We start from the raw sequence: 14,960 nt of genomic DNA, 5'->3' as shown, positions 1-14,960 counted from the left end.
GATGTGGTTTTACAGTGATATAAAAATTTTTTTTTATCATTACAATGTGGTTGTATACACACACATTTGTGTTCATAATATATAAAAGTTAATTTTTCATATTAGGTGACCTTTAACATCCCAACAATTTTAAATCCATTCATTCTAAAAGCTTAGAACAAATTCTTGAAATTAATCCGATTTACAAACTCATTTTTTGCTACTTTAAGGTCCCGTTCTTTCTGTGTTTTTGAAGCTTTGATTGTGTTTACAGTGCGCAATATAACATGTGTTCATGTTACACGTATATTTTTAACACAATTGACTTATCTCTATAGCAATGTGTTCACTGTCCTAAAAACGTGCTGATGTCTTTCTTGTTCTATGAAGTCCCTCCTTCAGAAATACGTATCGAGTTCTAAATTGTGTAGTTTGTTTAGTGTGTTGTGATTCGATAGCAGCTTAGCTTGCCGTTAGCTTAGCTGGCGACTGACGTATTCCTGTGGGCGGAGTTTAGTCAAAAAAAAAATTCTACTGACGTCATTAAAGCAGGAAGTAGAGCCCTGTAGTCCCAACTGGCCATTTGATGTGGGCTTTAAAAAGAGAAATTCTGCTAAAGAAAATATATCCCCTGGAAGTGAAATTTGAGCTTTATCATTTTCCAGGTATTATTTATGCTATTATGGCAACATTACACACTAACTAGGGTTTAAAAAAATGGGATCAGAAAGATCTTGACCTTTAACACTTTCACAATGCTTAAGAAACATCTTCAACTCTCCATCTCCTACTCTTTATGAAACCTAAAGGACCAATAAAATGTATCCTTTTTAAATAGGCTGCAAACTCAGCAAAAAACATATGAAGAGCTCAGATGCAAAACTCCTCAACCCAAGAAATAAAAAAGAAACTCTTTAAACGTGAAGGCTTTGCAGGGAAAAATTAGAAATTGCCAGAAATGTCTTACTCATGATATGAAGATAAACTACAGTGTTGAGCAAGATTTCAACAGACCCCAAACAGAGATGGGATGCGGCAATGCAAGCTTGGAGGGGGAATCTACAGGGAAAGATTCTGGCAAGCAGGCGTGAGAGACTGGAAAACTTATGGAGTTTACATTCAAGAGAGTATCGATGGGACGGCCCGCTTGGAGAAGGTGCCAAAGGATTAGTGGAAGTTAAGTGGTTTAGGATCAGAGTTATTGCGTAAGCTCGTTGGCCACCACCTGAGCGAATTGTAGTGTTAACTGCTTAACAAACACAGAGGGGCAAATTATAGGAGGCTGCTTTGATTAAAGGAAAAATATAGTTGCTGATCTGTTACTGGACTATTCATTTTATGTGTGTCATATTTTAGGCTGCTAGAGGATTCACCAAGTAAGAATTTCATTGTATTGGCAACATGGAGTGTTTTATGTACATATGACAACAAACCTATCAATCTTGAATAAGTGTGCTTAATAACTGATTTTTATAAACAAAGTTTCTGATTGCAGTTGTGGTGGAGCCGCTTTGGCGCTTTACCTTTAGTAACTGTTTGCCAACAGCGGGGCTCATTTTCTCATCCACCATGAATATGACGATTCCCCTTTCGTCCATTCCTCTTCTTCCAGCACGACCTGACATCTGGATGTATTCTCCAGAAGTGATCTAACATGGGAAAGAGATGCATTTATTACTTTACTTCATTGCAAAATGCAGGCCAAAGTGCAGTTTTGTTGTTTCAAAACTGTCTTTAGGGAAAGTGTTGGTAAAGCATTGTGTTAGCGGCACAAAAGGTCATAGGTTCAACCCCAAATGAACAGAAATACTGATCAAATATATACTTTGCAATGCACTGCAAGTCGCTTCGGATAATAGCGTTTGGCAAATACAAAAGTGTAAATGAAACTTTGTTCTAGCTGTTAAACACATAACTGCCACCACTGTGTGGGTTTGACAAAGCTAAATAGGCTATACGACATTTTCATGCTAATAAGGTTTGACGCAATTTTTATTTTATTTGAAATAACAATGTATTTTCCTGCTTTACTGTAGGGCTGCAACAACTAATCAAATATTCAGTCGATAAGTAGGGGATTACACCACTATTTCCCTGATAAGTAAGGTAAGAAACATTAAATATTGATATGAAATATTTTATTTGCACATTTTTTACAAATGCAAGACCTTACACGAGGAAAACCTGTTTACTTTAGTTTTTAATATAACACAAGACGTTCAAATGTAAATGTCACGAACACACTATTTGGTATAATCATTTATAAATATAATGTCATTTTATAAAATACATACTTATATTTTATTTTTGTGTAATATTAAACTCAAAAAGATTTGCAGCATCTGGGTTACAGTGTGTTATTAGTTTTGAATGGCTGTTATCTGAGAATAAAGAAAATATGCAAATGTGGCAACTGGCCAATCAGAATCAAGCATTCCAACGAGCAGTGTAATAAAAGTCAATGATAAAAAAATGTGTTCAACAAATGTCATCATCGATTAGTTTGTTCGGTGATGTCACTTTACCCACAAAAGCAAAGGCAAAAAAGCACAATGTTTGTTTTTTGTGTTTAAAGAGTAACTAAACGCTAAACCAACTTTTTTTAAGTTAATGATCTGTAAGAATGGGGCTTTATTAGTGCTGTTCATTGATTTGAGTAACTTTTTTGACATTTGGGTATAAAGTGTTTCAATGCTACAATATATGGCGTAAAAACGTCTGAGTGCTGCCCCCTTCAGGTTGAACGGTGGCTACTGCAGTTGAATTTTCCTATTGCGGTAATACGGGACATAAGCGGTACATCGTGACGTAAGCAGTATCAAGCTCACCCCGCCTTTGTTACGATCTCACCACACCCTTGTTAGGAGCTCAGTTTCTCCCCTCTATCTTCGTTGGGGTCTGCCCACTTTTCTAGCATTTTTCAAATATTGCCAGTGGGTGGAGTCAGGCTCTGATCAGGGGTTTAGTTACACTTTAATATGAGTGACTTCGCACCTGACATTATAACCCTGATGGGCAAGTGATGTCACAGACCAAATTAATCAATAACAACGCCCGTTAAACACTATTTTTATTATCGAATATTATTGACTATTTGATGAGTTGACGCAGCCCTACCTTACTGTTAACTTAAAGGCGGGGTGTGCGATTTTTGAGAAACGTTTTGTGAAAAGGGAGTCGGGCAGAGTACCAAAACACACTTGTAGCCAATCAGCAATAAGGGGCGTGTCTACTAACCGACATCATTGCCTGGGTTGCTTATGTGTGGGGCGGGTCTATCAAAAGAATGTCCAGATTCTATTGGGGTAGGGGCGTGTTTGTTTAGGTGAAATGTCAACACTGGCTTTCAGAGATCGTGCACCCCGCCTTTAAGTTAACAATAAATGCCAATCCCAATCCATCTTACAGTGTGACGAACATTGTATTTATGACCGAAACGAGAATTCAACAAGACAGAAAAATAGCGTTCGACTTGATTGGCTAATAGACAGCGTGAGAGGAGGGCCTAAAAATGATTTAGGATAGGTGATGCCAATAGAAGTTTGCTTCACATAAGTTGATTCCCATAAATCCTTTAACTTGTGTTCTTTATTAATTTTTATATCTCATCATTAACTTTCTTCAACCAAGATGTTGGGTATTTGCTGTTGCGTAATAGCGCAAAAAATGACCATAAAATGTGGTTGATACTCGACACTTCCCTCCGGGAAAAACCTGCAGCTACTAAATAAGCTTTCCACTTGCCTTCAAACGTTCCTTACTGGTACAGCTTTGATTAATCACGACCTGGCATGAACCTCAAACATGTCGCTAACAGGCTTTCAACCAGTTCGTTTTGCAAATACTGTTCCTGCCCGATAACCCCTCCAAAAGTTCTGCTACATTACTACAACCCAGTGCTGACCCCAGATCAGTTTGATCTTCTATTAACTGCTAAAACTCCCGGAGAGGGGCTCGGTGCCTGCTGTGTGTTAGCCAAAACTTTCTGGCAAACTCATGGACACCAGATGTTCCTCACAGAAAGTTTTAAATGGCTCACTCGCGCTGCGCTGGGGACGCCAAGGGCCTCTTTTATTCACAACAGCTTGACTTCGTTGCTTCACATTCGCGCAAACAATACGTGGCAAGTTGGACGGCGCTGTCGCTCGACCCCGTGTCCTCGCCGTGTGCCGGTGACCGTGGAGTGAGTACATGCTGCTGAGTGTCTTAGGATTAGAGATGAAGATTGTTATTTACCCAGCGGAAGTCTTTGCCGTCAAATTTACGTGCGCTGGTGAATAGAACGGTTCGGGCAGGCATGTTGATCCCCATGGCGAATGTTTCTGTAGCAAACAATGCCTAAAGAGAGACAGAGAGAGAGAAATATGATACACAAAAGCATCATCACAGATATATGACATACTATGAAAACTTGAACTGAGAGTGAGGCTTTTACTCTTATAAATCCCACCATGATCTCTCACCTTCAGTAGACCCTCGGAGAAGAGGATCTCAATAGTTTCCTTCAGGATGGGAAGCAGACCTCCATGGTGAATTCCGATTCCCCTCTTCAGCAACGGCAAAACATGTTCAACCTGTAAAGACATGATCCCAGTCAAACACATGCAGCTATAAACACCAAGTTTTCTTGTGATCCGACAGGACATCACATTATCACGGCTCAGTCAACTTAACTAATTGGAAACCATCAAACTGTATTACCAAGAAATTTTGGTAAAAAATTTACACTGAGAAAAATCACATTTACATGCAAACTGTAATGAATCTACAAACAACCCTTAAAAGTGTAGCTATAAACCACACAAACATCTGGACTGAGTCACATTTACTCAACAGAAAGTGTGGTTTATTTGAATCTTGCGTCAAACCGGATATTTAGGTGAGTAGTTCAGTATGTTAGTTCATAAAAGCATAGACTGCAAAAGTCACATAAGTGGGTTTATGGTGCACTTTTAATGTGCAGTCGGTGTTATATCAAAGTCACTATAAGGAAGTGCCGCCACTAGGCGGCCATCTTTGAAACGCCTCCGGGCAGTTATTTCAGTCATACAAGACTAAAGTCCTACTTTAAGGAGGAAAGACAGATTTCTTTTGTTTGTCAAGGTCATATTGCACTAATAAAAACACCTATTTTCAAGGTCATTTCACCTACTGCACATGTGCACACCAGAGCCTTATATATTACATCATGTTAAAATGGACATAATACGTGCCCTTTAACTAACAGAGTAGCATTAACATAAGATCAATGCAGAATGTGGAAATGGATGACGGCATTGTTGAGATGGGGAAGGGAAGAAAAAATAATTCGGGAGTAATGCGGTCGGAGGTGGTGAGGAGGACCTGAGTGGAAAATGTTATGAGCTTCTTGAAACGTCTGAGGACATCCAATACACCCGGTTATGTTTATGATGCATCCCTGAACAAGTCTCAAATGTACAGCTAGACTTTGCTGTGGTTATTGAGGTAGACCTCTATTTACCAGGGCAACACTATACCAGTTACAACTAAATATTCTAATCAAACAGAAAAAGCTAATTTACGCGATATTATGAGTGTTTAAAATTAAAGCTAAAAGCTAAACGTGGCCCAATGAAATGTGGGAAATGGCATTTAATAGATGCTTTTTAGATTCTAGCCAAGAAGTGAATCAAAACTTGTGGCTAAACATCCAAACACCCAGACTTTGATGTTACAAGCCAGTTACATAAACATAAAGTTGAACCAAATGTATAAACAAAGTAGGCAAAGACAGACTGAAAGATTTGGGTGAAGAAGAATGACTGCCCTTAAAGGCAATATGCTCAATAATTCATCAATTTGGAGCTTTATAGACCATTTCAAAAGATGTAAACAACACTGGTCCAGAGAAGCACTTCCCGTTTCAGTTTTTTAACACTACATAAACGTTGGGATAAAATACAACCAACAGAACATATAAAACTGAATCAAAAAGTCAAAGAAACACCTTAAAGATAATAATATATGTAAAATTAAATAAAAAACAGTCACAAACTGAAACAGGAAGTGTTTCTGGACCATCTTTTGAAATGGTCTATACATAGATATGCAAAAAACATCTCAGTACATCATGTATCGGTCTTGTCGTTTATTAAACGACAACCACAAATTGTCTGGTTTGCAAAGGCCGTACCTGAGGCAGCTTCTTGTCTTCATCGGAGAGGCAGTCTATGGCATTGTTGAAAACTTCCTCCACCAGCTTTTTCTCATCATCTACAGAAAGAGAAAGTTGAAAATCAGACAGATATATTGGAGCTATGAAACAGCAGAAAACGGCAACTTCAGCTGCAGATTGAGTGCCGATACTGCATGTGTCGGAGTTTAAAGGCCTATAAAACCATCTAGTATCACTGGAGAATGTGTTTGTTTTACACAGCTGCTGAAAGACTTTCCATGATCACATGACAAAGCTACAGGCCAGAGAGATACATGTAGCATGGGGTAAAGAGCGATTGTGAAGAGGAATGGAAAGACTCTGTAAGTGTAACTAAAGGAGGTCTGCCATGTTTTTCCGCTCTCAGGAAAGCTCAGAAACAATGCATCATCTGGGATTGCAACATCTCTAGATCTGCACGCAATGTGGCATTGTCCGATCTCAAAGGAATCTATAATTCTGAATTTCGAATTCTGTTTCCTCTATGTCTCTTTTTAGTGTAATATTTCTTATAACGTTTTCACCACATTACGTTTATTTTTGAGATAAATTAAAAGTTTAAATACTGATGTGTGTGCATGTATGTAATGTGTATATATATGGCCCTTTATTGGTAAATCAATTATTTTTACAGTATGGTAAATGGACTAAAGTACATAATAGAGCAATACTATCATGTATTACATATAATACAATTTATTAAATATTTCATTATTTTCCTGTTTTCTATTATTTCTTCCTTATATTTATAACCTACGTGTTTGCTCTAAAACTACTATAAAACTATTATGTTTACATACAAATTAATTTGTATAGGACCGTTTATATATTAATAACACTTTACATTTATTAAGTATGTAAACATCATAATTTTAGAACAAACAGGAAGACATATGCTAAGATATGAGGTAAAAAGAAGTAATAAAAAACTGAAAAAATATAAAATATTTAATAAATGGTGATATTATTGATATTATGAACTCCTTCAAATCTTTAATCCTTCTACTTAAATTATAAACTTAATGTGATGAAAACACTATAAGAAACAAAGTGACGTCTACTCGCAAAAGGTCTATTTGCCGCTATCATTTCCTGGGACCCGCCCACCTGCCATACTATCAGGAAATAAAGAGAAATTGTTTCAAGGAGGGGAGGAGATTTGCACTTTAGATTAAAGATTATGAGGGCACATGAATAAAAAAAATTAATATTTCATTTCAATTTAATTGTGATTTTAAAGATGTATTTTTTGCTGCATCTAGTGGCGAGATTGCAAATTGCCAACCTTAATTTCAAAACGCAATGAGAAGCTACCGTGGCAGCCACAAAAAAATATGTCGTCTGAGACAACCTAGGGTTCTAGCTGTAACCCTTCTAGCCACAACGTAGGGACAAAACGCGCTCTGCAGAACAGTTTATCAGTTTAGGGCTACTGTAGAAACATGACGCCAACTTCCATGTAAGGGGGGACCCGTGGTGTAAATATGTAAATATAGATAAAAACGTCTCATTCTAAGGTAATAAAAACAATACAGTTCATTATGTAAAGTCTTTATACACCACTGATATATAGTTATGTATATTATATTGCATTTCTGCCAAGAGATCCTTCTAAAAGTTACACATGGCACCTTTAAGTGGCAACGGAGTATAAAATACTTTTACTGCATTTCTTTTTGGTCACACTATTGGTTTACATTATTTTACCTTAAAAGGTTGGCAGTTTCATGGTGTTAGCAATAGCAAACTAGCTGTAAAACCATGAAAGGGGAAAGCTCTCAGCTTCCTTTTATAGCTCTTTCTAAAGCCACACCTCCTCAAAACTAATTATTGGCCAATCGTTGCATTTGGACGAAACCACAAAGAATTCATGGACCTGAGGCTTTCACAAAAGAAACTAATATCTGCAACCAAAAAATTGCATAGTTTTGTTCATGGTTTGATAACCTATTCACACTGTCATCTGGCAAATCCTAATTTAACAAACTGAGAGATGAAATGTGCCAAAATACCGACACCAACCTTAAAGGAACAGTATGTAGGAAATTTATATCAATTAATCATAAAATGGCCCTGATATGTCACTAGACATTAAGAAATCATTTTCATTTCAAATACTTATATCACTGACAACAGTGGTCCAGCCAGGATATTGTCATTTAAAAAGTGGAGTTGCAGCCCTCAACTGATGTTTATGTTGTCATTTTGTGTATTGGCCACTAGTTGGGTGATTGCAGTACCAGTTTTAGCCACAAGTTTTGTTATTGCAATACCAGTTTTAGCCACAATCCTACATACTGTTCCTTTAACTTATTCCATATTTTGTTCTCTTTTAAAAGCTGACAGTTATTTTTCTTTACTAACCATAGATGGTTATAGTTACAAACTTTTAAAATTTTCTATCCAACCCTATTAGATCGGACATGCACCCTACCTCTTGAAATACAAGCTAGTGTCTAAATATCCCAATATGGCCACGGCATGACTTCAACCTGCAAATGCTTTGCAGCAGGCACCTATAAGGCAATACCTCAAAGGCGTTGAAAACTAACAGAACACTCCACTTTGGAAGCTAAAAATGATAAAAATGTTCTGGAAACGGTCGATGAAATCACACTCGAGCTGGCCGGCTCTAACTATGACATCTGCCTGAATAGATCCAATCAAAACAGTCTCTCTACCTAAAGCAAAACGGAACCAGACCTGCGGACCACTAGCACAGTGTTCCCCCGTATACCATCAAAGGCCAAAGACTAAAGTTTAAGTGCCTGCTATTTTCACAACATGTCCACAATTATGGAATGCTTCTGTGTGTGAAAACCACATAAAGCCCCTTAAAAAAATCCAATTAGGCAAAAGCAAAGCATCATGGGAAGTGGCGGCAAGGCTGAAGCTTGTTAAAGCCCATGTGGCCACTCGGCATGTCCATTTCACCTCGAAAGCGAACAGTGGCCTTGACACGTCAACAAGACTCTGGGATAAAAGTATTTGGCTCTGTGACTGTAACAAGTTCTGTTTTGAATAGATGAAAACAGTCCAAAACTTCAGCTGATTTCCTTCTTTTTTTTTCGACATTTAGGCCTGTATTTATAATACTTTTCTTTAAAAAGAGGAATAAATCATATAATTTTAGAGCAATAAGAGAAACACTTCTAGACATAAAAATGTGTTTTATTTTAAAAATTGGTGATTGGCAGGGTGTTACTATGGAGTTGCCAAGTTTTCCCAAATAGGGACATTTCTTAAATATACAACAGAGCCCACCTTAATGTGTCTCTATACTCAAGTCTATGTGATTTTAATTTGACAAAATACAGGAATTATGCACATATGTTTAATGTTTGATTAGTGGTTTGTTCACTAGGACTAGTTATAATGATTCTCGCCTTATCAATAATTTTAGAAACAATACCTGTGTTAAAATCCAGTTTGGCCACTTGCAGGGCGTAAGCCTCACACTCCTTCTTACTGAAGCTGAAGATGATCACCGGCTGGAAGTTTCTCTCCATGATCATCTTTACAATCTTGAAGACATTGGATGGACCTGAGATAAACACACCAATAGATTGATTCAGTACTGCTTTAAACCTTTAAATGCAGATGCAAACGGTATCTAAAGCACTCAAGACATATTTTAAAGGGATAGTTTATCCGAAAAAGAAAATTCTGTCATCATTACTGTACCTGTTTAAATTTCTTGTTCAAATCAAAACTAAAAAAAAAAATCTCTGGGGCACCATTCACTTCCATAGTAATATTTTTTCTACTATGGCAGTCAATGATACCCTAGATCTGTTTGGTTACAAACATTATTTAAAATATCTTCAGCGGAACAAAAAATATATACAGGTTTGGAACGAATTATGTGCAAGTAAATGCTGAATTTTCATTTTTCGGTGAACTACCCCTTTAAAATGGCTAAAAAGGGTCATGCCTGTTATTCAGCTGATTTGCAAGAATGCATAGCAAATCAATGACAGTCTGTCTGAGCAGAGTTACCAGAAGGTTAACTTAATTAACCAATTAAATGGACAGCTGGCTTTATTAAGGGCCTAAGGTCACTTGTTGCACTTTTTTTTTTAAAGGGGGTTGACTTTAAAATAAACCCGAAACGTCATTCATTACTTCCGTAATCTTATGTGTTGACCAGTATATTTATAAGAAAGGGGAAATAAAATGTAGGAAGGGACTTGATATCACTCATCTGGAAATCTTATCTGAAAATAAAAATGTCTCTAAATCTCAGGAGGCTTTGTTGACTTGAACTGAAACACAAGGCATGTCATGTATATTTTATGGTATCAGTTTCAGGTTTTACAGGTTGACTTTATTTTATATATGTTCCTTAAAAAAAAACAGAACTATGTAAGCATGTTTAAGTAAACAAAGAGAGATATTTCCCTTTATGTAAATAAGGATTGATTTTAATTTCATGTATACTTGAATAAGTCATACTAACCTTTTGTTCCACCTTTTCTGCCTTTGGGGTCCCATTTCCCCCCACTGCTACCTCCTGTGTCGCCCGCGTCCCTCAGGACTTGCATGGCTGTGTTAAAGTTGTCTTCTCTAAACTCCCCCTGAAAGGACATATGAATACATAACCACAACATTTGTGGCTTGGTAGTCATGCAAACCTCAGCATTTAGGGTCTGTGTTCAATTACATGAAAACATGCTGGTCTTGAAATAAAATGACAGCTACACCCGTGGTCCTGCCAGACTGCTTGGAACCAAGAGCAGCTAATTGAATAAAAATTCCATACATTGTAGAATAGAGGGGGGCTAATTTCCAACGTCAACGCATTAAACCCAAATAAATGTGATGTGCTTACATTTTCATCCACGACAAGATGTAGTCCATCGCCCCCTGCTGGAAAGATGTAGTGCTGCAGTGGAGTGGGGCGGTAGTCTGTGTACACCACGTGACAGGGCTGTGCGCAAACATAAAGTGAATCAAGAACTAATTTTGTTTTAAATTATTCATAATTAATAAATGATTCATTTGTAAATCATTTAAACCTTCTAGCAAAGGACTTTTTATCTTTTAGTTATAAAAGATCTCAAGTAAGAATTGGCTTGTAAAGCTAACACAGTAACTCACTTGTTTGTGAAGATGACAGATCCACTCTGCAAACTGTCGAGCGTTGGGAATGGTGGCAGACAGAAAGACGTAGTGCACATTGTCTGGCAGCAAGATGATGGTTTCCTCCCAGACCACTCCACGCTCTTCAGGTCACATGACCAGGGAAGACACATACAACAGTTAATATACTCAAAACCCAAATCAAAACTTTTCAGATGAAACATCACCCACCTGCGTCTCTCATGTAATGGATCTCATCAAAGATCACCCACGCAACCTCTCTCATCACCTCTGATCCTCTGTAGAGCATGCTCCTTAAAATCTAAACCAAAAACAACAATGAATACAGACCCAGTCACCACTCAAATGATTCAGAGTCAAAAAGAGTCCACTGTCTCACCTCAGTAGTCATGACCAGACAAGAAGCCGTGGGGTTAATGGTGACATCACCGGTCAGCAGACCTACATCCTGGAACTCCTCGTACATCTCTCTGTATTTCTGGTTGCTCAAAGCTTTGATGGGACTGGTGAAAATCACTCGTTGTTTTTCTCGAAGCGCCAGAGCGATGGCATACCTGCGCACAAACAAAACTATATTTTACACCGACACAAGACAAGCAGCTTGTAAAGACTTGTAAACGAAGACTGTGATACGCTAGATTTCTTTGTGGCACCAATGTATTTAATATTGAGCTACATCAAACAGACACTCACTCTGCACACACGGTCTTTCCGGCAGACGTATGGGCCGACACAAGCACAGACTGGTTGTTGTCCATGCAGAGAAGGGCCTCACGCTGGAAGGGGTCGAGTATGAACGGATACTCCTGAGATAGGGAAAACAAACAAAGTTTAAATGAAAGAAACAAAGATGTTGTGTACCTGTAGCTCAACTGGTAGAGCAATGCATTAGCAGTGCAATGGTCTGATTAAATGTATAGCTTGCATGTCTGGATTAAAGTGTCATGAATGTTAAATGCATTTAATCACCTTAGCTGCTTTTCCAACCCGTGGTTTCAGCTGTGTGTATTCTTCATCAGCAGGTAAAGCCACCTGAGAGGGGATAATGAGGTCATCAAACTTTAGCAGTCAATTCAAATACATTTAGAAATGTTAAATACATAAACCAATATATTGAATTTATTATTGTAAGAATAACTACACTAATTAAATGATACATTGTCCAAATCTACTTCTGACAGGGTGTGTGTGTGTGTGTGTTCACCTCATGTGTGCATCCCTCCACTGTCTCCACCTGCTCCACCTTCACTTTAGGCATGAGCTCTGCCAGACTGACAATACAAATTGTAATAATTAGAAATTGCATTATAAATTAAGTTTTTGTTTTCATCCAGACAACAATAGTAGTAAATACAAAACAATGTTAGTGTCTGACAGGCTCATTCATCATTTATTTTCTTTGTACAGAATAAAAGAAGAGCATCAACAAGTGCTTAAAAATCAATCTTCATGTTGAAATTTAATTTTACACTTTTGGAACAACAAAGGGTTAAAGAAAATTTCTTTTAAAGGGATAGTTCACCAAAAAGTTCAAATTCTGTCATCATTTACTCACTCTCTTGTTGTTACAAACCTGTATTAATTTTACTGTTCTGATGAACACGAAGGAAGATATTTTATAGGGGCATATTATGAGATTTTTTTAAGATGTAAAATAAGTGATGTCCCCAGAGTGTGTATGTGAAGTTTTAGCTCAAAATACCGCACAGATAATTTATTATAACATGTTAAAATGTACTGTTTTGGGTGTGTCCTTTAAAATGCAAATGAGCGGATGAAATGCAAACACTGCTCGCCATGATGGTGGTTTGTTGCAATTGAAACTCAATTGTGCCGTCAATTATTTTTCTCTCTCCACTAGATAGCAGTGCCCTGGTTGGATAGTGCAGATTAAGGGGCGATATTATTGTAATTCGCCTTGGTCACAAAACAGGCAAAATCTGTACAACCTAATTTTTCACATGCTTGCAAAGAACGGCTTACCAAAACTAAGTTACTGGGTTAATCTTTTTCTAGGACGATAAAAGCACTGGGGACCCAATTATAGCACTTAAACATGCAATGGTTGTAACCAAAAAGATCAGAGGGCCCATTGATTTAGTAGGAAAACAGAATATTATGGAAGTCAGTGGGGCCCCTGATCAGTTTGGTTACAAACATTCCCCAAAATATCTTCCTTTGTGTTCATCGGAGCAAAGACATTTTTACAGGTTTGTAACAACATGACAGTGAGTAAATGATGAAAATTTTCATTTTTGGGTGAACTATCCATTTAAGTGTCATCCTATGCTGACAATGCTCAATGTTTATCAGTTCATGGGTTCAAACATCTATGCATCTCAATTATTACTTGATCTCCTCAAATGACACAGTTTCCAGCTTTTGTCTTTTCCCGAGCACCATCTCATCTGGACCATCATTGTCAACATCTCTTTTGCGGACAGCTGCAGCTGGTGAACCCGTCTGCTTTTTACCAGATTTATCAGGTGTCTTCCTGAAATGTAATGACAAACACTAATTCAAGAACAATTATAGTGTCAAGCAAAACAGAACAATATACCAAGAGATCATTAACTATATGCATATCAGCCATGATATAATTTCCAGGCCGTAAACTTGATATATCCAAGTGTTCAATGACCCGGGGAACCTTTTATTTAACATTCACCTGTAACTTACAAAATGCTATGTTTCAAATTACTGTTTGTCCAATATTTTTTGTTCATCAATTATAAATTCTATAACAAACTAACATTATCATCATATTGGACAATCTGGTTTTACTACATTTTAAATACAACTTCGGTAAACTACAACCGATGTATTAAAACACACTCGTAAGTGGTGGTTCACATACAAAATCATAAAACACAGAAAAGTAGATTGTTTATTTATTGACTTTATGTTAAGTGAGTTTTTAATCTATCTAAACGTGGTTTATACGCGGATCCGAATGCAGCATGCGCCCAGCATGGTCAGACTATGCATCGATATCTGCAGATTAGATCCGCCGGAAACATTTTAACAAACATATTTACTGTCTGTTCACATACCCCGACTGAGTTCCCGACTTTGGAGTGGCTTTTTTACCGGAACCAGACTGCTCTTCATCAAAAACGCTAAACAAATCATCACCAAATGCGTCCGCCATGGCTGTAGACAGACACAAATCCCACAGTGCTCTGCGAGAAGTTACGTAGCGGAAATGACAAGCCGGTCAAATGTGTGACATCAGCAATGGTAAGAGACGGACGTTTGTCACAATAACAAGATAAAAGTGTCCAAAAAGTATAAAATTCGCATGTCAAGGCTAAAAAAAATAGTGTACATCCAGTCTAAAAAAACTGTTGTGTGCTAACTTAAGAAAAATATTTAAGAAACCATGATAATGATTTACCCTTATTATTATTCTCATAGTATTTTTATTCCTCTATTTAAATTAATGTTAAAGTCTTCATTACAAACTTCAGGACTATGGTGCTACATAAGATAACTTAGGACAGTGATATATACATAATTAAACTATATTAAAAAGGGAAATAACTTAGGACACTGATCTATATATAATTAAACTATAATAAAAAGTGAAATAATAACTTGTCATTAAAAGGTTGTGTATTTATTATACACATGTGATCAAATATTCTGTTATGTATTTACGCACTTTTATTTTGAAAGTTGTACCAAAATTTCATCCTTCACA

The 14,960-nt window shown here is 37.2% G+C and overlaps 1 protein-coding gene across 1 annotated transcript in view; it reads right to left on the bottom strand.

The window, feature by feature from the left end:
• Positions 1–14,447, bottom strand: part of mtrex (Mtr4 exosome RNA helicase) — a 33,186-nt gene extending 18,739 nt beyond the window's left edge. The window contains exons 1-15 of the mRNA XM_065290393.1: positions 14,311–14,447; positions 13,608–13,751; positions 12,462–12,528; positions 12,227–12,289; positions 11,951–12,063; positions 11,637–11,811; positions 11,468–11,558; positions 11,255–11,379; positions 10,986–11,084; positions 10,614–10,731; positions 9,567–9,698; positions 6,134–6,213; positions 4,443–4,553; positions 4,216–4,317; positions 1,503–1,628 (exon numbers count right to left, since the gene is read on the bottom strand). Coding sequence (XP_065146465.1) covers positions 1,503–1,628; positions 4,216–4,317; positions 4,443–4,553; positions 6,134–6,213; positions 9,567–9,698; positions 10,614–10,731; positions 10,986–11,084; positions 11,255–11,379; positions 11,468–11,558; positions 11,637–11,811; positions 11,951–12,063; positions 12,227–12,289; positions 12,462–12,528; positions 13,608–13,751; positions 14,311–14,408 — 1,644 coding nt within the window. The 5' untranslated portion in view covers positions 14,409–14,447. The remainder of the gene's footprint in view (positions 1–1,502; positions 1,629–4,215; positions 4,318–4,442; positions 4,554–6,133; positions 6,214–9,566; positions 9,699–10,613; positions 10,732–10,985; positions 11,085–11,254; positions 11,380–11,467; positions 11,559–11,636; positions 11,812–11,950; positions 12,064–12,226; positions 12,290–12,461; positions 12,529–13,607; positions 13,752–14,310) is intronic.
• Positions 14,448–14,960: the final 513 nt, after the last annotated feature.

The sequence above is a fragment of the Paramisgurnus dabryanus genome, chromosome 10, assembly GCF_030506205.2.
Source record: "Paramisgurnus dabryanus chromosome 10, PD_genome_1.1, whole genome shotgun sequence".
Taxonomy (NCBI): Eukaryota; Metazoa; Chordata; class Actinopteri; order Cypriniformes; family Cobitidae; genus Paramisgurnus; species Paramisgurnus dabryanus.
This window is presented reverse-complemented; position numbering and strand designations above follow the sequence as displayed.